At 43.0% G+C, this 27,851-nt stretch overlaps 1 protein-coding gene across 2 annotated transcripts in view; it reads right to left on the bottom strand.

Annotated features, from left to right (window-relative positions):
- Nucleotides 1-7,773: 7,773 nt before the first annotated feature.
- Nucleotides 7,774-27,851, bottom strand: part of NUDX23 (nudix hydrolase homolog 23) — a 52,648-nt gene continuing 32,570 nt past the window's right edge. For both annotated transcript variants that reach the window (XM_086509541.1, XM_086509539.1), the window contains one exon: nucleotides 7,774-8,159. In XM_086509541.1, coding sequence (XP_086365667.1) covers nucleotides 8,094-8,159 — 66 coding nt within the window. In that variant the 3' untranslated portion in view covers nucleotides 7,774-8,093. The remainder of the gene's footprint in view (nucleotides 8,160-27,851) is intronic.

The raw sequence follows: 27,851 nt of genomic DNA, 5'->3' as shown, positions 1-27,851 counted from the left end.
GGCGTCCATTTGTAAAGAGTGAGATCAGCAGGATCACCAACATTATGAAGACTCAATTTCAAACCTGTTTCCATGGGAGTGGCAATAGGTTTGCAATTCTCAAGTCCAAATTTACATAGCAATGTCTCTATGTAACTTTTCCGACACAAGGACATACCCCATTACACTGCTTTAACTGTACACCCAAGTAATGATGCAACAATCCCAAATCTTTCATCTTGAAAGTAGCATTCAAATTACACTGCTTAAACTGTATACCCAAGTAATGATGCAACAGTCCCAAATCTTTCATCTTGAAAGTAGCATTCAAATCAACCTTAAATTCATCAATATGTCTCTCATTTGGTCCAGTGATCAGTAAATCATCTACATAGAGAACCACAATGAGAAGCACATCACCCTCACGCTTTACATACAATGTGCTTTGTGTTGGACTGTTACAAAATCCTTGTTTGACCAAATGAGTGTCAGCCTTCTCATACCAAGCACGAGGAGATTGCTTCAACCCATACAAAGATTTCTTACACGTGCACACTTTATCCTCTTGTCTTTCTTGATAAAACCATGAGGCTGCATTACAAAAACTTCCTCAAATAGGTCACCATTCAAGAAAGCAGTAACAATGTCTGATTGATATACATCCCAATCAAAATGAGCTACCAATGCACATAGAAAGCGCATTGTAGTCATACAACAAGTGGAAGTAAAAGTCTCTTCATAATCTATGTCTTTTTGCTGTGCATAACCCTTTGCAGCAAGTAGATCCTTATAGCACTCAATCTCATCATCAGACTTGTGTTTCAACTTGTAAACCCACTTTGTACCAATGGCCTTTTTGCCAGGACGCAAATCACATAAATTCCATGTGTCATTTTCTAGAAGTGCATCATATTTTGATTGCATGGCAGCCATCCAATTTTTTGAATTTTTTGCTTCGTCAAGAGACAGAGGTTCCTCAACATCATGTAAGCTAGACACATCCAAAACATAACAATTTGATGCATAAGATGTATGACAAGAACCTGAATGAGTTTGACTCAACAAAGGTGCATCCAATTTACTGTCACGCAAAGTATGCACCAGCCATTTAGGTATATCTCTAGCCTGCTCATTCTCAACCCTTTCCTCATCAAGTACATCATGTACATCTACATCAGTAATAGGCTGATCTGTAACATTTTCAGAAACCCCCATAGGTTGTACATTTGCCTCATTGGAATTTACATTTGAACTTCCACCACTAAGAAGAGGCAACAAAGTGTCATAAATGTCTTGTGAGTTGACAATACTGTCTCTAGTACATGACAGCAAGGGCTGAACAAAATCTTCCATAAACACAACATCTTGTGAGACCAAGATACGCTTTGTTTGCGGATGATACAACCTGTAACCTTTTCTTTTAGCACTATAACCAACAAAAATATAATTAACAGCCTTATCATCCAATTTGTTGCGTTGTGTTTGTGCACCAAAGCATATGCCAAACAGCCAAAAACAACATGTGCTCAATAGAAGACTTTCTATCATGCCATGCTTCATATGGAGTAATAGACTGCAAAGATTCTGTAGGACACCTGTTAAGTATATAAGTGGCACACATGATGGCCTCAAGCCAAAACGAATGCGGCAAAGCTTGACTTTTGACCATACATCGTGCCATTTCCGTAAGTGACCTATTTTTCCTCTCAACAACCTATTTTTCCTCTCAACAACATCATTTTTTTGAGGCATATAAGGCATTTTACATTGGTGTTTTATCCCACGACTAGCCAGAAATGCATTAAATTCATGAGACTTATACTCCCCCACCCCTCAATTGGAACGGAGGGTGTCCATAGTACATTTCCAAACATTTTCAGTCATAGCCAAAAATTGTTTGAAGCACATAAATACTTTAGACTTCGTTTTAAGGGAAAATACCCATGCATGCTTGGAGTAATCATCAATGAAATTCATGAAGTAAAGGTAATTGCCCAAGGACAGAGTTTACATGGGCCCACAAACATCACTATGCACAAAGTGCAACCTGCATATGGCTCTAACTGAACCATCCTTTGGAAACTTTGAACGTTGCATCTTACCCAAAATATAGCCTTCACAAACATTTTTGACAGGTGCTTCAAGAAGCGGCAAAGAAGCAACCATATCAGAGTTCTGCAAACGCAGCAATCTGGCAAAATTCATATGTCCAAAACATGCATGCCAAAGTTTTGCATCAAAAATAGTCTTAGAATCCACAACTGCATTTGCAAAATTATGCCCACACATGTCATACAAAGTGAGCTTATACAGTCCACAACATAAAATGCCAGATGCAACAATTTCATCATCGAAACTGAGATCGTGTATTGTACATCTGTCATCCACAAATTTGACTATAAGACCAAGTCTAGCAAGTGCAGATAAAAACAAAAGATTCTTCTTTATCCGAGGTACATAAAGTGCATCAACAAGTGTGAAAGAACTGCCATTCGCATCAGTAAGCACAATCATTCCAACTCCTTGAACCGAATAAGAAACATTGTTGGCACAAGTAATTGAGTTCCCATGAGGGACAGACTCAAGCGAGGTGAACAAATCACGATGTGAGGTAATGTGCTTTGTAGCACCACTGTCAAAATACCACACATGTGAATCTGCAACAATTGACATGCATGCATCATGAACAGTTGGATTATAGGTACACTGTGCACTAAAAGCCCATTCTGCATCAACATCAGCATCACACTCCTTTCATAGAAGACTCAACAACAGCTGCATTTGTAGTGGAACCAGCATTAATAGTGGAACCATCCTCTTTCTTCTTAGCCTCTTTGGGCCTTCAACTTAGGCCACTGCTTGATCAAATGATCATTAGCTTTACAATAGTGGCAACGCATCTTCTTTTTGCACTTTTTACTAGAATTCCCAGAAGAATTGCTACCATTAAAAGCATTAGGAACAAGTGATGTACCACTCGCAAAAGAACCATGAGAAGTGGCTACATTATTGTTACCACCTTTTCTTTGAGCAGAAATAAAGGCATGTTCAATTGCACGATGTCTAGTCCTGATTTTTTTGGAAAGCGACTCTTGCAACAACAATGGGCATAATGCATCAAACTTGACAACTTCAAGATTTCCTTGGGTCATAAGTCTCCAAGTACTAGAAAAAATCTAATAAGATTTTGGCAAGCCATCAAGAACAGTCTGCACAAGGGAACTGTCTGAAATGACTTCTCCTGCAGAAATAAGTTGCTCATTGATATCCTTGATACTAGCAAGGAAAGTGTCCATGTCATCTCCCTCATGCATAATCTTCGACTCCAACTCTTTACGCAGCAATGCAATTTTTGCCTCATTGCGACTGACATAAAGACCAGCCAGAATATCCCAAGCTTGTTTTGCTGATTTTGTTGAACGAATGTGAGGAGTAATAGTGTGCTTCATAGAACAGGCAATCAATGCATGAACTTGCGCATCTTTAACATCCCAACGAGCTTGTTTTGTCATAGACAAAACAATTCTGTATCCTCCGAACCAGGAGGTACATCAATGCCATGCACAATGTTCCAACGCCCTTCGACACAAGAACATGTTGCATTATATAAGCCCACTTAGGGTAATTGTCCCCATTCAATCTGTCCTCAGCAGCAAACATCTTGAACACATCTATGTTGTTGTTTGTCAGCCATGGTAAAAGTTGCACCTGATGTGAAAATTGCCCAAAAAGAGGAGAAGGAAAGCGAGAACAACACGTGCTATATAGCACAAACCATAGAAGATCGTAAGGGACCTGTTATGCAGAAAACAACACTTTCTACATAAAATGACGAAATAGCCTGCACAATACTGCCAGTGAGAGTGAGGGAAGGGGCTTGCTCTGTTAGGGCTTTGAACGAGAGAGAGAGAGAGAGGGAGAGAGAGGGTGAGGGAGAGAAAAAAAGCTCGCTCTGAATAGCTCACTTTAAAAACTCTTTTTGGAGCGAGTTTTTTTTTTAGATTTGGTAAATTAAGCAATATCTGAAAAAATCTCACTCCAAAGCTCGCTCAAAAATCTCACTCCATTCCAAACCCCCTTCTCTTAAAGTGTGATTATGAAGGTGTGTATTTTGAAAGCAAATTGAACCGCAACCCAACATAATAAGGCACAAAGTGCACGTCAAACCATATGTGCAAAGTGAACGTCCAAGAAAAAACATGTGTAAACACACACCCAACATAACATGGCACAAAGTGCAAGTCAAAGCATATGTGCATGTGGGCAAAGCCCAAATGCACTGGCAGAGTTTCTTCTATGTGTAAGGTGCAACACGAAACATCTGATCATAGCTAGTGTTGCTAGCCCAAATCGCCACCGGAAAACCAGCATGAACCATCTTATTATGCACATTGTTTTCAGTTAAAATCACTAAGGATCATTCAATGATTTGTCTGAACCATACAAGGTGTACAACTCTTATTAAAAAAATTGTAGATACTTACAAAACAAGGTAGAGAGATCCCCTTTAGTTACATTGAATTATCTATTTTGATTCTCTCCCTCTTTTATCTCTCTCATGAGAATAACTTGAGCTTAGTTGCCATAATGATTGGCTACTTTATTCATTGTTAAAGGTAAGGCTATGGTCACGCGAGGCTTAGTTTTCGATTAGATTTTTCGACCATATCTGACGTCCCTTTATAACTTTTCAATTGAAATATAATTAAGAGTACATTTAGAGTCTATATTTTGTCTCTATCTCTCTTTGATCACACATACCCACACACACTAGGAAGCTACTCTCACTAATTCATCCTAACCTTTACAAGTGGTATCAAGCTTGAAGGAAATTATTTCCTCTTAGCATTAGTATCATCTCTTTCTAAATCATACTTCTACCTATTCTCCCTCTATGTTACTTTATTCATTCAGCCATAACAATGCCAAGATTGCAATTAGTGCTAACCGCAAATGAGGAATTACAAGAACAATCTCTGTAACTCTAATAAATCTCTCTAGTTAGAGCGCGTCATTAGTTTGTGGGAGCATTTGCACTCTCTAATAATAATTGAGCATTGTCATTAATATGTAAGGAATTCCATTTGTATTTCAATTCGTCGTTTTTCATGCGTGTATTAATTAGCAGCCATAGATTCTGTCTCCTAGGAAGTTCGAGCAAAATCACAAAAATATCTAAGGTCTTCTTTGTTTAGTTGTGTGCCTCTACAAAATCTTTAAAAAGCCAATACCATTTAATCTTGTACTAGCCCAAAGCTTCTTCTAGAAAATAGTTATGGCACAAAGAATTGGCCAACCTTGCATATCTATTCAATAACATCACAATTTGCGAGTCAGGTGCTACCAGCATGCTCAAACGTCATGCAATTGTGGCCATCACTTACTAAGAACATCCCAAACGTCATGCAAAACTCACAATTGTGAGTCATTGTATTAGAATGTCATCAAAAAGAATTACAAATCGACCTCAAGCTCATGCCGAGCCTTGAGGGCAGCGGGTTACCCTACTACTCCTTTACACATCAGGGCTCGAGCGGATGGCGAGGGAAGCCCTAAGCCAATCATCCGAGTTTTGCATCTTACCAATAACTCCCTACTTTCTTGTACAATCTCTGAAAAGCTAGCCACCAAGGGGTCACTGTCAAAACCCCGGCAGTTCCTAACCTTCTAGATGTTACTGAAGAAACAATATCAAACAGTTTGGGTACAGATTAGAAGTGTAGAATGTTAAATTGTTTCCCACCAAGGCATAGATCTTTCTTGAAAAACCATATCTTCCATTTGCACACTTGCCTCTTATAGTCGGGCATTCCATGCACAGGCAGGCAAGATCTTCGCTAGCCACAGTCTGCAACCTAAAAACTCCCCTCGAGAATGTAGAAGTTGCAAAAAGTACTGTTTTTTCCTTTTTGGAACCCACCGTGGGAAAGTCTCCTTTCCCACGGTGCTCTTAAAACATCGTCTCCTTTCCTTGTTTCTTTTTTGCGCATGAACGCAACACCAAATTCAACACTGCCGAATTTGGGTGGCTTAAAAGGCCACTAATAGTGCAAACGGAAGGCCCTCGTGAATATGAATTGTAGTCCCCCATAGGCCGTTTAACATAATATGATTGCTTCTCTTTGAGCGTAGGGAAACTTTTCTAACCCTTTTTCACTATTCTTGGAGCCTTCCCCTTGCAATTCATCAACCAAGTTTCACGGGATTCCACGCACATCCACATGGTTGAACCTTAACGGGCGTGCTTAAAGCCCCTCGCCTTTACCGCTAAGCCAACTCCCCTTGACTCATGACCAACACTTCTAAGGGATACACACACTTCTGATCGTGGCTCATCTATGGTTCAAGCATGCTCAAGAATACAACAAAACAAAAGCCACAACTTTCATTAACAATCCAGCAATGACAAAGTAGCTTGCAACTTCGAAACTTTCTATTACAATAACCACTAGTTTGTTGGCCGGCGGCCTTCGGTCACTCTCTTGCTCTGTGTGTGTGTGTGTGTGTGTGTTACCGAGAGCTACAGGGCACACACCTTCAATTTTGGGGGACCATGCTTGTCGTTACAATATCCTACTTGGAAGGTTGCTATAAAATGAATTGAAAGTTGCATGTCTAGTAATTCAAGGACTACTACTTTTTGCAAACATTTTTTTCTACTTTCTTAATTTGTCTACATGTGTAAATTAAGCATTTTGAACATCATCAAAATGAGGGCCATAGCATGTAGTCTTTTCACTATTGTGGACTTTATATTGAACAACTGCCCCTTTTAAAAGTATGTACATATTTCATTGGTAGGTTCTTTATTCTATTAGCAGAATATTTGTGGATACCTTAAGATTCCTTGCATTCTAGGCTATCCAAACGCCTGGATTTGAACCATGAATGTCACGTGCGAAACATATCTGCGCTAACCATGACGCCCATGGCTGCTCGGTGTGTGCTTCATGGCCGCAGTAATATAAAAAAAGAAGAGCCCCAGACTGTTGCCCTCCGATACCTTCCTTCCCCTCTTTAGCCTACTATCGGTTTGATCATAGGAGCAACCTCAAAGATCTATCCAACTAAATCTTAAACTCAAGCCCTATTATAGAAAAGGGCAGCCGAATAGCCAATCCACTAAACTAGGGAGGTCAAAAGGTAATTGCTTTTTCCTTTCACATACACACAAAGAAGTAGGTCTCCACACTGCACCCCCAAAAAAGAAAAACATTTCAAAACGTATCAAATGCATTGAGTGAAGGGCTAGTCTAAGAAATGAGAAGTCTTCATGAAAGTGGAAAGTCAAAAAGACTTCGCATGTCTGTGTGAAGAGGCCGTCAATCATGCATGTAAATGTGTCTCTAGATAGCGCATTTTGGCATGTGATGCATTTAGCTAGAAAACTTGATTGCGTTTTCAAAAAATGAAATATCATTATGCCTTGGCATACTTTTTGAAGAATCCCTATTGTCTTCATTTCATTCTTCAATAGTAAGGTGCAGTCATTGGAAAATCCCTTGTTTTCCTTCATGCTATGGCCATTTCCGGACAGTGAGGCCTAGTGAATAATAATGCACCAATTAAAGAGACTAAAGAACAATCTTTTTTATAACAATTCCGAAGGATCGATTGATGTATTGATACAAAACCTTGTATTGAGATGGACAAAGTGGGCACAAAAGTGGCTTGTCCCACGTATATGCGAAATCTCACCCTTGGCCGCCGCTGACCATAAAAAATTCAAGAAAATGAACCCCTTACACAATCAGGTAAAGTACATGTTCAAGCCGTGTATATCAGTTCTTCAGCTGTCCTCAATGGTTAAATGCTTATAAACCACAGAAAATCCTGTTTCCTGTACACTTATAATCAATCTTATAGCCATAATATAGATGAATCACCACCTATGAATTAGAGCACATAAATTGACACAAAGTTCTTGAAAGATGCCCTTCAAAACAACCATATAACTCTTGCTTCATGTGTAAATACATTCGTTTCACGACCTTCCATAATATTTAGGGTACACAAACCCAAGAAAGCTCTACTCCATGTGTATCTGCCAGCCTTGATGCTATAATTGAATGAGGAACTCTAATCCTGCAAGGTGAAGTAATTACATCTGTGATTTACTTCAGATACAGATATGATCCCTTACAGCATAGCCAGCAGGGTCTGAAGGGCTTGCTCCAACCCTGGGAACCAGCAGAATCTCTCTCTCTCTCTCTCTCTCTCTCTCTCTCTCTCTCTCTCTCTCTCTCTCTCTCTCTCTCTCTCTCTCTCTCTCTCTCTCTCTCTCTCCCTCTCTCTCTCTCTCTGTTCGCGCGCGCACGCGCGCGCATGCATGCACGTGCGCGTGTGCAGGTGAAGACAGACGCTATATACTGGGTACAAGAAACCCCTGGCGATTCTCAGTGGGCCTTTCTCCCCGAGGAAGTACAACCCGGAGGCATAGTTTTGTCCGGAAACCCCGTCCAATTGGGGAACCATACTAGTCCGCTTGAAGTATGATTGGGTTTTTTGGACTTTCTCAGAGATTTTGAAAGCCACAGTCTACTACGAGACCTAGTCATGATGGTCATCGGTATGCACTACGTTAATTGATCTTGGATTGAGCTATTTTCTAAAGTTTCTCTGCATGCTATGGTTTTGTGCTCCTCTGTATTGTTTTTCAGTGTCTGATGTAGATAGATTTTAGTGTTCCGTGAACGTCCTATTGAGGCAGAAGTCAGCCTACAGGACAAATCAGATACTCATTGGCAGTACATTCCACTCTGGAATGCCATCAACGGAAAACAAGGGGGAAAAGTAGAACTGCTTCAAATAGAAAATGTTCTCCATGAGGATGAGCTATATATTACAAAGTGGTGCACCTAACTATTGTTCTGGTACCCTTGTTGGTGTCATGACCGAAATTCTTCAATCACCACTTTACCTCATCGGTAGACTGCCCATTAGCCTTGTTTTCTAGCTTCATATACTTTGACAAGTTCTTATTTCTTGTTCTTCACTTGTGTCGGTGTATGCTCGTCTGCCATCCATCTTGGTCCCTTGCCGTGATCTTGTTTGCTTCGTCACCTTTATTTTGTCATGTAATTTGTCATCGTGACTATTGGTTATGGCTCTCTTCACTTTCCTTTGCAGAATCTCAAAATCCGGTATGTGAAACATTTTCTACCTCCTCTTGTTAAATTACTTACACTCCAGCCATTCTTTAGTTAAGCCTTCTACGCTAATGACATTTTCCTTGTCTTCCTCATTAATTTTTGCAATGACTTCTTGCAGAATGGTGTCCTGCTTGTGTGTCATCAATAGATTCGGTACTTGAGCTCATAGTTACCCGGAACGGGAACGGTGAACGGGAACGGGAAGGTCCGGAACGGGTCAGGAACGGGGAGGAGGAGGGGGGCCCGGAACAGGAATGGGAACGGGAACGGTCGACTAGAGTAAGGCTTGAATTACCTCCATTCGGCTTAGTCCCAAATCGACTCCTAAACAACCCCAAAATTTCCCCCAAACCTGCCCTCAAACTACCCCAAATATGTCCCTCAAATAGCCCCAAATCTGCCCGTAAATGTCTACTTCTTTGCCCCCAAATGGCTACTTTTGCCCGTTCCGCCCTGTTCCCCCCCGTTCCAGAACACGATTCCGGTTACACCCTCTTCCGGAACGGTGTTCCATTCCCGACTCCATTTCAGGACGAGACTCGTCCGGAAAGCCGTTTCGGAACGTTTGAGCTGCGTTCTGCCCGTTCCCTGTTACATTGCTTGAGTTGCTTCGACTGTGTGAACTTATCCACTTAGACCATGAAACATTCCCGTACCAATGCTCCCATCACCCACCTTGTGATGCAACAAAAATGCTCATAGCATGGTCACTACCTTACTGAACTGAACCGAGTAAATCCTTGGCGATGCTCTATGTCACCAATCCCATGACGCATCAGAAATGCCAGTTCTGGATGATCGGATACTCCCTCTAGATGCTCCAAGTCCCCATACGTGGTGGCGCATCAGAAGTATCCGTTCCAAGTGGCCTATCAAATATTCCCTTTCATAGTCCTCTAGTCATTACCTAGGAATGACGGACTAAAGTGGCTCAGGGGGTACTCCGTCTACAATGCTGGAATGAGTTGGTCACTTGACAGCTATTCCAGAGTTAGGATCAGAGTAAGTGCCAGATATCAGATCAGATCAGATTAGCAGATTCAGACTTCAGACTTCAGACAAACAACTAAGCTGAAATGGATTACAGACATGGAATGAGAGAATTGAGAGTATATATTCAAATTTAGAAGGAGATTCAGATTACAATTGGTTCAGCTTCAGAACTCTTGAATGATTGACTGAAAGATACAAATGATACAATGACTAGCATTGAGTGCTCTAAGCTCTCAAGTACAAGATACAAATGAGTAGAGTAGCGTGACATAATCTGATCCAAAATGAGAATAATGGGTCCGTGACTGTGCCAGCCTCTTTTTCTCAACAAGGTGTTGTCTGTGATTTCGATCGTCTATGCCAATATCTCCCTGCACCGTTAGTGTCAGTATGCATTTTGGCTTTGCCCTTCCCAGCTGAATGATGAGAACCATGTGACTGAGAGCGTCTTTCAGCTCTTTCTAAATGTCACTTGCGGGAATGCATTGAGTGTTCAGAGGTTCGATGTTTCTCGCCTCCTTTGATACCTAGATTTCCTTTGGTTTCTTCGCCCTGAGAGCACAGCTGCTCATCATCGAAGCTCAGCTCTGATTCCTCTGCCACTGTACTGATGTGATCCTGATCTTCAGTAAACGATGTGGCAGCTCTCATCCATGTTGAACGACATACAGACATTGTTAAGGGTTGACGGACTCTATTTCTAACTGGGAGATTGGCCATAATACCGCATACTTAACGCTAGAAAAAGTCGCTCCTTACCCTTTCATTTCCGTAGGCGTGCCTTCTCAAATCGTAAAAGCACCCAATCATCTTCCTTCAACTGCAAGTCACGTCGATGCTTGTCCGCTGCCTTCTTATGCCGTGCTTGAGACTTCTCGAGAGCCCCGCGCACCTTAGCAAAAGCAGTGTCCAGATCCTGAGCGTACTGATCTGCTTCAAAAATCTTATCCTCGGTGCTTAGAATAGGTGGAACCTTCTTAGCACCCTCGATAATCTCAAATGGCGCCTTCCCCGTAGACGTATGTATTGTGTTGTTATAGGCAAACTCCACCAAAGGCATATAGTTCTCCCACTGAGCCTTCTGATCAGAGATGTATGACTTTAACAAGTCCAAAACCACTGAGTTCACTATCTCTAACTATTCGTCTATCTACGGGTGGAAAGAGGACGAAATTGTAACCGTGTACCAATATTCTCCGAGATTGCCCTCCAAAACAAACCGGTAAAATAGGAATCGCTATCGCATACCATCTAGTCGAAAAATCTGTGAGACAAACAGTTTAGCCCAATGATCAGGCTTAACTGTCTTTTGACCGGAATAAAATGAGTCTGCTTGCTAAATCTATCGATGAATGTCCAAATGCCATCATGCCTACTCTGAGTCTTGGGAAGATCAAAAAATAAATCCATTGCTATACTTTCCGAAGGTCGGCTAGGTGTAGGTAAAGGTTGCAAAAGACCTGGTGCCTTATGTGAAAGAGACTTGGACACCCGAAGTCAAGAATCTAGCACGACACACGAAAGAATCATTTAAAAACACTTCACAACTTAACAATTCAATTTGGTCGACACGGCCCGACGTAGTTCCGTGCCCAAAGATATTGGCCCCAAAGACTGGCGTCCCTTTCAGTATTTATTTTTATATTAATGCTTGAGCAAAGTTACAAGGCCCAAGGGTCCTCTCTACTCTACTGCTCGTCAGCCAGACTGAGCCAAAGAGTGGCCTTGGGTTCGTACATGAAAATCTTTAGAGTCAAAAGCTAGCGCTAGTTGCTACCAGCGTAAATCAATGAATTCTGAATGGCTGTTAACATAAAGCGCGGAGCATGCGTAAAGCTGCCACGTCAATGCAAATTCCTCTCTCTCTCTCTCTCTCTCTCTCTCTCTCTCTCTCTTTTTGATTCTTAGTGTCCCTACGGCCCCATCGAACGGGACCTTATAAGTTGGAACAACTTTATAACTTCAAGTGTCCCTAGGCAGACAAGCCACGTCATAATTTTGTGGCATACCCCCCTCTTGAAAGAATTGTAATCGCCCTCCATTATGCCTGCAAAAAGGGACAGAAGCCATAAACAAGCTCAATAGACACTAACTGTTACGTGACACATCTAACCCTATGTGTACGTGGACAAGCTACTTCATGACAAGGGTTCAGTTCAGTTCAGTCAATCTAGAATAGGAAGTGATCCGGCACTTTTGTGAGTCTGTTCGCAGACCGTGCATGTCCAGACACTTAATTTAGATGCATATCCTCTGGTTGCACACAGCATGATCATCAGATTTCCATTAGAACCCATCAGGAGCATTTTTACAGTGCATAGACCTAATTTCCCTATTTTTGACAATTTTCACTTATTATTTTTAAGTGACTTTTTTTGGGAACTCGATAGGGCAATTTGACTTTGGCGAGTACTTAAGAAACCTAGCGCTAGCACTTTTGGCAGAAGAGGCAGCAGGAGCACCTTTGCTCAACACGCACCTGCTCAGCAAGACCCCCACCAGGACCCTAGCGTTTTGCACCATCTGCAACAACGTTTTTGCACCTAGATCAGCCAGCATTTTTTCACTTGCAGATTCCCGGCGTCAGTAGAACAGCAGATAAACCTAGCGTTTTGCATTTGCAAGACAACCGGCGACAACAGACTCCAATTCAACCCTAGCGTTTTTGGTTTGTAGATCAGCCCTAGCGTTTTGCAGATCTTCGCGACAGAACCAACAAGAAGACCAGCGTTTTCAGTTTTCAGCATAGACACTCCGCAGAAGAAGTCCCGAACCTCGCAGATCTCACCTTCCCGCAGCAGATCCTGGCCACACGATCAGATCCAGCGAAGTTTGCAGATTCAGCCCCGAAAACACAGATTTCAGCATCTGCGTTTTCAGCGCGTCGTCGTCGCCATCGACATCGTCACCAACATAGAGTCAGAATTCAGCAGATAAAGATTTACAGATTTCAGCCATTAGCATTTTCAGATTTCAGCCGTCTCATCGTCGTCCTCATCGTCGTTGACATCGTCGACAAGTCCAAGCATTGTAGAGATTTGTGCAATCAATAGTAGGCCACTCTCGCCATAGAGAGTGGGGCCTTCGGAGGAGGGTTTGACAACATTCTGGTGTCGTATTCTTCTCTCTCTATCTCTCAGTCTTAGCAACTTCATTCACAGTGTTTGCCACTTTGATTGTGATCACTTGCACTCTCTCACTAAAGGAACGGAAGGCTCTCTCTTCTGTAAGTAAAAGGAACCATTGAGCACAATTCGGAGCACTCATCTTGAGCAAAGTTCAACATTCACTTCCGCTCCACCTACATTGGTATTAAAGCTTTGGCAGTGTTCTGTATCACTCGAGGAAAGAACCACAGAATTTTTTTTGCTTGTTGAGGTCGCAAGTAACCGAAGTCCTCTTGGGCGTGTCGATTCCTAATCGTGTTTTTGAAGAGTGACAGGAAACCCAAGAAAGAAGGGCTTGTCCAGCCTCCCCTTGTGCCTCTTTTCACTCATTGAGAGCGGACCGTGCACTTAGCGGCCGGTCAATCGACGTGAGGTGGGAAAAAGAAACCTCGGTGTGAGCGCAAGGCCGCCAAGGGATGCACCCGCGGGAAAGAGCAGAACTCCGGTGAAGAGAAGATCCTTCCCTAACACAGATTGCAAGCTAAAGAAGAACCTCAAGACCCTCAAGAACTCAAGAACCAAGACCCACAAGAACCCAAGTTCCTCGTGAACTTAAGAACCCCCAACAACCCTCAAGAACCCCCGAACCCAAGACCCACAAGAACCCAAGTTCCTCGTGAACTTAAGAACCCAAGACTTCAGTGGATGGTCATCATCCGAAGCGGAATGGATACTTCGCTTGGAGGTGGTGAGCATGAGGGTGGCGAAGAAGAATTTTCCCCACCAAGAGGTTTTTCCGACCCTCCACCTTCCCCATCTACGCCAAGGATTTCACTGACTCCTATGGAGGCTTTCGGCAAGAGGATGATAGAAAGGAAGTTAGAAAGCGAAGAAAGAATAGCAGCCATAGAGCGCAAATACGAAGAAAGAATGGCAGCCATAGCGCGTGAGCACGCTCGAAAGCCACAGAAAGACGAGCCAAATTTGATCACAAGAACAAAGAAAGACAAGCAGAATTTGATCGCGAGAACAAAGCAAGACAAGAGAGGAGCGACCAACACATGAAAGAGTTGTGGCGACTTTTTTCAATTGTGCACGCGCAGTATGAACAGAATCAGGAAAAGGAGACTCTGTCAGTCTCTTCTTCTCCAAAGCACGACACACATAATTTGGATGATAATGACAAGCATGATGAATTGCATGATGATGATAAGCATGATGATTTGCAAGATAATGATGTGATTGTTCACAAGGATGATGGTTTAGTTGATGCTTTTTCTAGTTCGTTGCAGATTTGATCGATCACAAGGAACCGATCTTGGCTCTCGAGTCGAGGTCCAAAGAACCCACACAGGAAGTATTATGTGTTCGAATAATTAGTCAGCACGCATTGTTCGAGTGTTTCATTCGTGATGCTTTCCTATATTTTAGTCACCGTCCTTTTGTGATCCCTTTTCACAAGCATGCCATATTGTACGCTAACACAATTCACTCATGAATAAGCACGGATGTACGCGGATGATTCATGAAAAGATGAAATGTTTGCACCCAAGGAATTCCCAATGCATGTCTCTTCCTTGGCATGACACAGTATCAGAAAGAGCACAAGAAAGATTGAGCATCAAGCATCGGCATTTCCATTGTGTTTTGCCACAGTTGATTGATTTAGATCAGAAAGTCAAGATTCAACCCCATTGTTTGCGTGTGTTTCATGAACGGTATGGCACTCCGACCCTTTGTTCATCTGCATTGCATGCACAATTTTTTCTAAAGGCTATAATTCTTCCAGTCACTTTACATGGAATGGGTATGTTCATGTTTTTGTGTTGAAAGTGGTTTCAAGAATTTTTAGCCTCGGAGATTCTTGAAGAAGACGCTTGACTATCGACAAAGTTGAAGCATTGAAGGAGCCATAGATAACTTTGAGTCGCTTTCGGCGCAGCCCAAAGAAGCAAGCGTTGTAGACCTTTATGAAGTTCAAGTATCGCATGACCCACGCATCAAAATGGGCCGGCAAAGAGTCCTTCACAGGATTCCAGACGCTGTTGGCGATCTCCCTCGACACCATACACTTCGGTACCAGTACCTCACTTTAAAAAGGAGGGGATGTCACGTGACACATCTAACCCTATGTGTACGTGAACAAGCTACTTCATGACAAGGGTTCGGTTCAGTTCAATTCAGTCAGTCGAGAATAGGAAGTGATCTTGCACTTTGTGAGTCTGTTTGCAGACCGTGCATGTCAAGACACTTAGATTAGATGCATATCCTCTGGTTGCACACAGCATGATCATCAGATTTCCCTCAAAACCCATCAGGAGCATTTTAACATTGCATAGGCCTAATTTCCCTATTTCTGACATTTTTCACTTATTATTTTTAAGTGACTTTTGTTGGGAACTGGGTAGGGCAATTTGACTTGGCAAGTACTTAAGAAACCTAGCGCTAGCACTTTTGGGAGAAGAGGCAGCAGGAGCACCTTTGCTTGTAAGGTGCAACGGAATGAATATACCTTCATAAGTTCAGAATAGTCTGAACTCACGAATTATAAGAGAGAATAAAGCACTCATAAAACTATAAAAGCAAGGGACACACGAAAAGAAAAGAAAAACAAAAATAAACAAACTAACTAACTAAATCACTTTGATTGCTTCGAAACAAAACTAGATAAAACAAAACATTATTAACTTAAAAATGTTTTCAAAAAAGGTATGTGTAAAATAAGTTGAGGCAACTTACTTGGCTTAAAACAAGTACTCAACTTTAAGCCAAAAAAAAAAAAGGATAAGACATCTTAAAAACTTAATCCTCGAAATCAAACTTCACACAACAACCTATAACGGAACACATTCTTAAGTCCTCAGGTAAGCTTGTAAGGTGCAGCGGAATGAATGTTGTATTTTCTCAAGATTAGTGATCTTTACTGCTCAAGGTTCCTTTTAGTTCTTAGGGACGGAGAGCCTTCCAACTTATGGAGAGTGCTATGATCGTGAACAAAGTGAGTGGATATTGTGCATGCAAGTGAATGAGACTGAGAGAAGAAGAGAAAAGAGATACGACACCCGAGAGGTTGTAAAACCCTCCTCCGAAGGCCCCACTCTCGTCGACGAGTGTGGTCTAACTTTGATTGCACAAAGGTGTACAATGATGATGCATGGACTAATGCAAATGGGGGCTATGTCGACAACGAAGATGATGACTTTAGGGCTGAATTTGGTCCTCTTCTATCTGCTGTCCACAAGGGGGGAATTGCGGAGATTCTGGGTGATCTTGGGGGTGCTTAACATGGCTGAAAATCCCTGGTTTTGGCAAGGGACTTAGGCTGAATAAAAAACGCTGATCAAGCCAGGCTTTTGCTGCGTTTTGCTGCTGTGATCGTAGGCTGAAAACGCTGAGGAACTGCAAGTCAAAGCTGCGTTTTAATGGGCTGAATTCCCTGCTGTAAACGCTGTCAAGGGCTGCGTTTTTCAAGGGCTGAAAAGCTGAGGCAAAACGCTGATCTCCGCTGATGGTTAGCGATCCAAAAACGCTGAGCTTTGGGCTGCCTGAAGGGGGAAAAACGCCAGGGGATGGAGCTTGTAGACGATGGCTGCTGTGAGGAAAACGCCAGGGAAAGAGAAGGCTTGATGGCGATGTGGATGTGGCCTCGCCAAGATGCTTGGGGAGGGTCTTGTTGAGAGAGGGAGGGAACACCTGTCGCTTGGTAGCCTGTTGTGCTCCTTGCTCATCTGCCCTATTGTGCTAACTTGGGTTTGCTTATATATTAACTTACCCAATTTGCCCTACTGAGTTCCCAACAAAATTCACTTAATAAATAAGTGAAAAATGTCAAAAATAGGGAAAAATGTGATAAAGTCACTTGAAAAATCCCCAAACTGACTCTAATGGAATCTGATGGAAATGCTTATGCTTATACAGTGTGCAACCAGAGGATATACATCTACACTGAGTGACTGGGCATGCACGGTTTAGGAATAGACTCACAAAAGTGCCAGATCACTTCTAATCTAACTTGACGGAAACCTTGTTATGGTGTAGCTTGTCCACGGACACATAGGGTTGGATGTGTCACGTGACATCCCCTCCTTTTTAAAGTGAGGTATTGGTACCGAGCTGCATGGCTTCCTTGTAGTCCGCCAACAACTCTCGATAATCCTTGAAGAACTCTTCGTCTACCCACACCGCTTCATGGGTTCCTCGATCTTTGAACTTCAAAAAATATTGTCGTACTTGTTTCTTCGAACCATGGCGAAACCGATGCAACAAGACTTGCTCTGGCTCCATGACTTCAACTTCATCGATGATCTCCGGTTCTTCTTCTTCCGAAACGTCCTTTGGAGGTGTTCCCTGAAACACTTTCAACCAAGAAACATGGAAAACGTTGTGCATAGACCATGAGTTAGGCAATTGCAATTTCATTGAAACCTCATTAATCTTTTTGATGACTGGAAATGGACCATACATACGAAAAAACAACTTAGGACATTTCTTTCCAACTTGCTTAAGACGCTGTTTCATGATTCGTAGATACTCCCAATCTCCTTCCTTGATAGAGACCTCCTGACGATGCTTGTTAGCCTGTCGAGAATAAGATTCCTGAGCCTTGCTTAGCTGAAGCTTTACACTCTCAGAAATCTCATCCAATGACTGACTCTCAGCATTGGCATCAGGCATTTGACTGACCGATCTAGTCAACAGTGACTGGAACCGACGGCCAAAAGCTGCCTCATACGGAGTTCGACCAGTAGCAGAAGAGAAGGAATCATTGAGAATAGCCTGAACCAATGGGAGATAGAGCTCCCATTGAGACTGCTGATCATGCACATAAGATTTCAACACATCAAAAGCCAACTGATTATAAATTTCCGTTTGACCATCTGACTGTGGATGAAAAGCGGATGAAAAATTCAACTTTGTGCCAAAATTTTCAAAGAGAGCACGCCAAAAGTTGGACGTGAACTTAACATCCCTATCTGAAACAATGGACTTTGGCAAACCACAGAGGGGATACCAATGCTTAATAAACAATCGTGCAACATCCTGTGCAGTAACTGTGGCTTTACAAGGAATCAACATGCAAAATTTGTTGAAACGATCAACAATCGTTAAACATTGAGTGTTCCTTGAATGCAGACTTGGTGGTAAGTTAGTCACAAAATCCATAGAGATATCCTGAAAAGGTCCATCGGGAATAGGCAGCGGAAGCAAGAGGCCTTGCTGCTTACTCCGAGGAGCTTTTACTTTTTGACATATGGTGCACTGTGTGACATAACGAAACACATCTTTCCGCATTTTAGGCCAATAGAAAAAACGTTCAATCTTTTCCAATGTGGTGTTCATTCCCGTGTGCCCACCCGTGAGAGAATCATGTGCATCATGCAATATGGTTGGCCTGAGAGAGGACAACACACATAGACGCTGACGAAAAAATAACAATCCATCACGAATGAGATAGTTGTTGGGCCCTTGGGAAGCAAGAGCCTGTAACCAATACTTACCAAACTCCGAATTTGCATACTGATTCTTCATGCTGTCAAAAGACTCACCCTGTATAGAAAATGTGGTTCTTGACTCAAGAGCCAAAATTTGTCCTTTGCGACTCAACGCATCTACAACAGGGTTAGCTTTTCCAGGCACATACTCAATCAAACCGCCAAATTGCTCAAAAAATTGTGACCACCGCGCTTGGCGATCACTCCAATGTGCACTAGGCATAGACTGGAGCCACTTGAGGGCTTGATGATCTGTGTGCACTGTAAACTCTCTACCATACAAAAAATGCTGCTGGAGCACAGCGCCTATGGCGACATTGCTCGTATCCGTCCATACCTCAAAGGGATCATCCCAAGAAGCAAGGATAAGACACGGAGCTTCTATCACCGCAACCTTGAGAGCTACGAAAGCCTCAATGGCTGTCTCGGGCCAGTCTACGCGCTGACGGCGAGTCTTTACCCCTTTCAAAACATCAGTCATAGATGCAGCAATGCATGCAAAATTCTCTATGTGCAAACTATATGCTTGACATAAACCAAGAAAAGAACGCACATCATATGCAGTTTTGGGCAAATCCTAATTACGAACATGTTCCACCTTCGCGGGATCTAGCTTGACGCCTTCTGCAGAAATGATATAACCCAGATAAGTGACTTCAGTAAGAAAAAATTCTGACTTCTTAGCTGCAATGTACAACTGACACTCATCTAAAAATGAGAATATCATCTAAAAAGATGAACACACATACACCTACCATATCGCCGAAACGACCTACCATGAGACGATTGAACGTACCCACGGCTCCTGTCAATCCAAAAGGCATAACAATATACTCCCATTGCCCTCGCTCGGTGCGAAAGGCGGTCTGGAAAATGTCGCCTTTGAATACCCATACCTGATGGTATCCACTTTTGAGATCGACCTTGCTGAAAACCTTTGCCCCATGAAGCCTATCGAGGATATACTCAATGCGAGGCATCGGAAACTTATTCTTGACGGTCATCTTGTTTAATGCCCTGTAATCAACACACAAACGAGACGAACCATCCTTCTTGCGAACGAACAAAATAGGGGTAGCAAAAGAACTTACACTAGGATGTATGAATCCTCTAGCCACCAACTCCGTGAGTTGTCGCTCTAACTCTTCCTCCTGTGACTTGTTCAAACGGTAGGGAGCCTTACTGGCAGGCTGTGCTCCCTCCATAAGCTCAATGCGATGGTCCTCAGGCCGCTCCGGTGGGAGGCGAGGTGGAAGATTATCTTGCAAAAAGAGATGTTTAAACTTCGTAAACAACTTTGAATACTTACCTAGAGCCTGAATGCTCTGGGAAATTGGAGCAGCATAGATGAATGCCGCTTGTGCTCCTCGTCGTAATTCACGCTTTACCTGCACATGCGAGATGAGAGACAAAGAATGCAAGCCCTCCTCAGCACGAATGATGAGGAGGGAATCAGTTTTGGCATGTAAAGTGAGTGTTAGCCTCCCAATCAATGAGAAGGTTCAGTTCATGAAACCATTTAATGCCTTAAATCATCACATCCTAAGAGAGGAGACACAAGAAATTTCCTACGAAAAGAAGCTTGCTGAACGGTAAACATCACATCAAGGCACTCCTTCGTGATGAGAGAGTCCATTCCAGGAGCAAAGCCAAAAACCTCGAGAGGAGATTTCTGACCAACCTCTAGGCGGACTCTCTCAACAAGAGGGGGACTAATCACATCATGCATACTGCCTGGATCAAACAATATGATAAAACGTTGTCCTTTTACATGACCATAACACTTCATGAGAGAATCATCAATATGTGTGTCAGAGTCATGAGAAGATGTAGGTTGTGTAGTGACAGAGTTTGTGGTAGCTATGGGTGCCTTTGGTTCTTTAGGTGGGACTGTTTTAGGACAGGCCTTCTTAATGTGACCCTTGACGTGACATTGAAAACATCTACTTTCTTTAGCATAAATCACTTGTTCTTCAGCCGTGATGTATCCTCCTATAATTTCTTGTGAAGCTTTTTCATCAGGGGTTAGCTTAGGTTTTGCAGGTACTTTAGCTTTACCCTTAGATTCATTGTTAGAGTTCTTTTCCAAGGAATTAGAGGAAGAGGGGCTAGAAGAATTACCATTCTTACCGTTCTTACCATTCTGTGTGTTCTGAGAATTCTGAGATGTCCCTTGAGACGACTTGTTCTCCTTAGGCTTTCCCTTGTTGTGCTTCATCTCTTGGGCAAGAGCGATTGCTACCGCCTTGTTGAGATCCGCGGGGTCAAAGACTTCAACATCAAACTTGATGTATTCGTCTAACCCAAAAAGAAAAGCCTCTTTGCGCTCATCATCCGATTTGCGTAATTGAGTGCCTAGCTGCAAAACACCGTTAGAAAAAGACATCACTGGCATACCATGTTGCTTGAGATTGCGCCAATCCTCTTTCAATCGTGCGAGGTATTGAGGTGGCATAAACCGCACCTTGAGCTTGTCTTAGAAATCAGCCCAACTAAAAGAGAGGGGCGTGAAATCGTCGGTTGCCTCTAGATGCGCGGCTAGCTGTGCCTCTTGCCATGCGTGGTACCAATTGATGGCATCACTGGCAAGGTACATAGCTGCCGTCAAAACTTTGCTATTTCCTGTTTTCTTAGTTATCGCAAAATAAGCATTAAATTGATGCAACCAAGAATGAATCACCGTAGCATCCATCTTACCGTCATACTTACTGAAAGTCAACTTCTCTGTGACTGGATGGTTGGAATCCGCATCGTGGCTTACGCCACTTTATGAACTCCCACGATCTTTGGGTGGTTCGGCCTTCGAGGCTAGCACGTGGGAAATAAATTCTTGAGTGCGTACCTCCCTTTGAGCTTCACGCTCGGCGTCCCTTTCTGCTTTTCTTTCATTTCGTTCATCGCGCTCGCGTTCGAAAGCAAGGCGATTGGCTTCTTGTTGTGCCAACGCAACTTGATTCGCTTCTATGGTAAGGTGAGTCGCTTCTTGTTGTTGTAGTGTGTTTCTTTCATTTCGTTCCATCGTAATGCGAGTCATTTCTTGTTGTGTCAGCATCATGTCCATCATTGACTTGACCATCATTTCCATAGGAGTTAGAACAACTCATGGTGTAGATGGCGAAGGGGGAGGGTTGGAAAAATCTCCTGGGGAGAATCCTTCGTCGCCTCTCTCATGCTCATCACCTGTATGCGAAGTATCCATTCCGCTTCGGATGACGACCATGCACTAGGATCTTTGTTTCTTAAGTTCAAGAGGAACTTGGGTTCTTGGATTCTTAGGTTCTTGAGGGTCTTGAGGTTTTCCGTTTGCTTGCAAATCGCGTTGGAGAAGAATCTTCTCTTCACCCGAGTTCTACTCTTTTCTGCGGGCGCACCCCTTGGCGGCCTTGCGCTCACACCAAGGTTGCTTTTTCCCACCTCACGTCAATTGGCCGGCCGCTAAGTACACAGTCCGCTCTCAATGAGTGAAAAGAGACACAAGGGGAGGCTGTACAAGCCCTTCTTTCTTGGGATTCCTATCACTCTTCAACAAAACACGATTAGGAATCGACACGCCCAAGTAAACTTGGGTTAGTGCGACCGCAACAAGCAAAAGAAATCTTTTGGTTCTTGTGATTCTTTCCTTGAGTAATACAGAACACTTCCAAAGCTCTGATACCAATGTAAGGTGCAGCGGAATGAATGTTGTATTATTCTTCTCTCTCTATCTCTCAATCTCAGCACCTTCATTCACAGTGTTTGCCACTTTGTTTGTGATCACTTGCACTCTCTCACTAAAGGAACGGAAGGCTCTCCCTTACGTAAGTAAAAGGAACCCTTGAGCACAGTTCGGAGCACTCATCTTGAGCAAAGTTCAACATTCACTTCCGCTGCACCTTACACTGACTCTAAGTACCGACGCACTAGACGACACAAATCTAGCACTTGCACAAAACGACAATCAATGCACATTCAAATCAAATCACATAAAATCCATCCAGACCTAAGACCATGATTCCTGGCAACATATCCACACCATACCTCAATGGTGTCGGATTAACTAATTCTTATTGCGATCATGTCTATAGAATCTATAGACCAAAATGCTACAGTCATTTCGTCTTTCAATCTTGCACTCAAACAAAATCATATGAGAGAGTACACATAATGAGATTCATTTTCGGGTATTCCCATTTTCAAGTTCTATATACATAAAGTCATACAACAGAATACTGTCATCACATCAGTATCCCTGAAATCCAAAGAAAAATCAGTGACTTTATTCCATCTAGGTAAGTAGTGTCACAAGACGGGCACCACGTGCCAATAGAAAAGAACAAACTGAACAGACTTTTAGCACTTCAATAACAACTGAACTGAAAGAGAGAGACGACACGCGACACGGAGTGGCGGAATTTCACCCCAGAGAGTATTGGCCCAAACCTTGGCGCTCCTTTCGGTATTTCTTTATATTGTATCAACACAGTACAAGCCGGTACTCCAGACTCTGCACCTTCTCCAAAAAGCATGCCAAAGAATGAGCCCTAACCTCATATTTAAAGGCCCTTGGCCTGAAAAACAGTTATAGTGAAAAGCCTTCAAAACTCAAAAGCTTCTGGTCCAAAAAGCAATGCCAAAAGCTGTCAACGTAATTTACGAAATCCGTACAACCAGCCACGTCATCAACCAACGCAAAACACGGAATTCCGTACAGCATGCCACTGCATCATGTCAGCGCAATTTTCAAAAATCTGCCACATCATCAGTTTTTGTGTGTGTGCGGGTCCTGCTTTATTTTAATCCTTTGTGTCACTTGAGGCTCCATCGGACGGGGTCCCCATAAGTTGGTAGGACTTCTTCTTCTGTTACTTGTTCTTCTTAGGGTTTAGGCCCCTCGGCCGGCATCTGTAACTTGGCTCCATTCTTTAGGCTTTGACACGTCAGCAGTTTGTTACATCTCCCCTTCTTGAAAGAGAGTAATCGTCCGCGATTACAGCATATCTGCAAAACAACTCAAGTTAGCTCAAAAAATTTCCGAGGGACAATCAATGTGCTCTTTTTATTAAGGAGTTAGCTTCTCCTTTCTGCTCTTTTGATCAAGGAGTTAGCTTCTTCTTTCGGCTATTTTGATCAAGGAGTTAGCTTCTCCTTTCTGCTCTTTTGATCAAGGAGTTAGCTTCTCCTTTCGTCTAGATCGGAACTCTTGACATTCCGGCGTAGTAAAAGTAGCAATCACACCCAGACCGTACTGAACTTCCACGAGTGTCTTGATGCACTAAAATTACATACCCAGGCAATCTCATCCAATTAGGAATTTCAATAATCGACACATCACAATGCAACACAAATGCTCACATATGCATGTTATAAGACACAACAAACAGCGCCACTGAGCACTCCCCCGAGACAAACGGTCTACGGTATGAAGCTACTCAACGACTACCTCGTCACCCCCCCCCCGCAAATAACCTAAAAAGGTCCGGGCCATGAGCTCAGAGGACTGTACAACCAAACGTTCCCCAGACCGCAGTCTGCGTCGCTCGGAGGTTCAAGCATACAACCAAACGCTCCCCAGGCATCGGCCTGCGTCGTTCGGAGGTTTTTTAGCATATCACGAAATGCTCCCCAGGCATTGGCCTGCGTCGTTCCGAGGTTCAACCAATACCAAAACAGTATTTCTCACTTCTCCATCAGTATTGGAACCAGAGTCAAACATTTCAAATCGGCACCAAGGCAGGTTTAAAACAGATAGCATCCATTTCAAACAAAGTTCAAACAATACTTTCTCAAACAATGTTCAAAAGTATCTAACTAAAAAACAACTAGAGAGGTTATTCAGGGTTTTGTTCGGACAACCGAACTTTGAGGACAACGGGCTTGCTCTTCTGCATCATGGTAATGGTTCGGTTCTAGACCTGGAGAGTTGCATCATCCTTGTCGTGCCACGGCATGCCCAAGAGAACGTCGCAATTGCCCAACTTCATAATGTGGAAATCGGCTTTTCCATGATAACCTTGTATAGTCACTGGAAGTGCACCGATGAGCGGTACCACTTTCTGAGTTTGCCCCGTGGCTAGCTCAGCTTCAATTTCTCCACCCTCTGCATCATAATCAAAGTGCGTCTGCTTCAAGAATTCTGGATGGATGAAGTTCTCCATAGCTCCGGGGTCAAAGAAAATAAGGACTTTCAAGCCGTTGACTTTTCCATAAGCTCTGCATAATTCATTAAAACTCTCCAGGTGTATACCATAAATATCGAGTACTAGTCCAATAGCAGGTCTAGCCTTCTTGGCCGGAGGTGGCCACGGGGATCTGTCTGTCGTGGGAGCAGAAGGTTGCACTGAGGACGTCGAGGCTTACTCAAGACATGTATTGAACGTATGCCCTGTTTGGAAACATTCGAAGCATCGGCCTTCTCGTTGACGTTGTGTCAGACGAGGCCGTTGAGGTTGGTTTTCACGGGATTCCCGAGAATTTGTTCGTTGTTGTCGGGAGTTCTGGTTAGTGGCCGGAGGTTCTTCTATGGTAAACTCCAACTTTCCTTACATGAGCTTGTAGCCGACCGCGGCATGGTCCATAAGCTCTTGCATGGTAGAGACTTGCTTGGAGAGACAATATTCTTGCAATGGTGATGGTAGTCCAATGGTGTAGCGCTCGCACTGGTCCTCCAAGGGAATGAACTTAAAGAAGGACACCGGAGGGTACACGTCGAGAAACCTTTGGTTATAGTCGTCCATGGTTTCGGTGGCAGGCATTTTCAAGTTGCCCCACTCTGCCAAAATCCAAACTTCAAACATCGAAGTCATGTAACTACGTGCAAAAACTGTCTTGAAAGCTTGCCAGGTCCTTGGAGCATGCGGTGGTGTCGCGATTGAACTCCACCATTGCATAGCATTATCTTTAAGAAATCCCACTGCTCAAAAAATCTTGGATTCTTCTGTATAGTTCCCCAAAGCATAGATGTTGTCAAATTGCTGTAAGAACTGCAATGCTTTCTTGCGATCTTTCACCCCAAAAAAGTGAAAAATTTTACTGTCGTACCACCATCTTTGAAATCTTTGGGTTGGTTAGGTGCATGTCCCGGGTATGGATAATAAGGGTATCCATATGGGTTCCAAACATTGTAGGCTGGTGGCGGTGGTGGTGGTGGTGGTGGTGGAGGTGGAGGTGGGGGCAATGGCGGTGGCAGAGGCGGTTGCACTGGATCAGGGTCAGATGGCTGCACCATATTCCTAAAGACTCCCCCGATCGGAACAGATGGCTGAGAAGGTTGCCAGTTGGAAGCTCTCGTACTTTCTGGTGTCGGAGGAGGAGGTACCACCTGGGGTATCACAGGGGGTAACATGTAGTTCAAAAATTGTTGAAAACTTTGCAGCATCGGAAGATTCGGTTGAGGATGCCGCGAAAGAATATCGTGAAGCTCGTTGAGTAGAAACTGCAAATATTTTGTTGAATCCATGAATTCCAAGTATTGGGTTCTTTATGGCTTATGCCCTGTAAGACACTGCGATGAAGACGGGAGCGCGCCCGATGCGCGATGAAGTAAGGATGGGAGTGGCTAATAAGTCCGGGGTGGAGGGCGAAGATACCTCAAATAAAAATTCCAGTAGCTCTGTCTGCTCTTTTGTAGGACCGGTATGCTTTTAGAAAAGCACACGCCTGATGCTCTGATACCACTGTCACAAGACGAGCACCACGTGCCAATAGAAAAGAACAGACTGAACAGACTTTTAGCACTTCAATAACAACTGAACTGAAAGAGAGAGACGACACGCGACACGGAGTGGTGGAATTCCACCCCAGAGAGTATTGGCCCCAAACCTTGGCGCCCCTTTCGGTATTTCTTTATATTGTATCAACACAGTACAAGTCGGTACTCCAGACTCTACACCTTTTCCAGGAAGCATGCCAGAGAATGAGCCCTAACCTCATATTTAAAGGCCCTTGACCTGAAAAGCAATTATAGTGAAAAGCCTTCAAAAATCAAAAGCTTATGGTCCAAAAAGCAATGCCAAAAGCTGCCAGCGTAATTTACAGAAATCCGTACAGCCAGCCACGTCATCAACCAACACAAAACGCGGAATTCCGTACAACATGCCACGTCATCATGTCAACGCAATTTTCGAAAATCTGCTACGTCATCAGTTTTTGAGTGTGTGCAGGTCCTGCTTTATTTTAATCCTTTGTGTCACTTGGGGCCCCATCGGACAGGGTCCCCATAAGTTGGTAGGACTTCTTCTTCTGTTACTTGTTCTTCTTAGGGTTTAGGCCCCTCGACCGGCATCTGTAAGTTGGCTCCATTCTTTAGGCTTTGACACGTCAGCAGTTTGTTACAAGTAGTGACAAAGAAGCAGAGTAACTCCCCTCTTGTGCAGTCCCGTCTCCACCAGATTCAACCTTGCTGATCTGCGGGATCTCTCAAAATAGACGACGCTAGACCGAAAGCCTTAAGGTAATATCTCAGGAGAATCTGTTAGGTCCTCCTTCTCCATCCACTTTGCATCCAATGCCGAATAGTTCTTGAATTTTTATATACCTTCATAAGTTCAGAATAGTCTGAACTCACGAATTATAAGAGGGAACAAAGCACTCATAAAACTATAAAAGCAAGGGACACACGAAACGAAAAGAAAAACAAAAACAAACAAACAAACTAACTAACTAAATCACTTTGTTTGCTACGAAACAAAACTAGATAAAACAAAACATTATTAACTTAGAAATGTTTTTAGAAAAGGCATGTGTAAAATAAGTTGACGCAACTTACTTGGCTTAAAACAAGTACTCAACTTTAAGCCAAAAAAAAAAAAAGATAAGACATCTTAAAAACTTAATCCTAGAAATCAAACTTCACACAACAACTTATAACGGAACACATTCTTAAGTCCTCAGGTAAGCTAAATATGAAATCGAAAAATGAATACTACTACAAACCTACGAAGAGCAAAGAACCAAACTTGACAATATGTGATCTCAACTTCAATGCTTGTCCAAACAGGAAGAATAAGATTATCACCTTTATCATGCATAGCTTGGACAACAGCTATGACATCCCTACTCACGTCGTCAATGCTCAAGAGTAGGTGCAGGTTTATATAGAGGCCATTCATGCTTTGAACGTACTCTACAAAACCAACGAGCTGAGTTTCTAT

Source organism: Adiantum capillus-veneris, chromosome 3, assembly GCF_014529385.1.
Source record: "Adiantum capillus-veneris isolate H3 chromosome 3, ASM1452938v2, whole genome shotgun sequence".
Taxonomy (NCBI): Eukaryota; Viridiplantae; Streptophyta; class Polypodiopsida; order Polypodiales; family Pteridaceae; genus Adiantum; species Adiantum capillus-veneris.
This window is presented reverse-complemented; position numbering and strand designations above follow the sequence as displayed.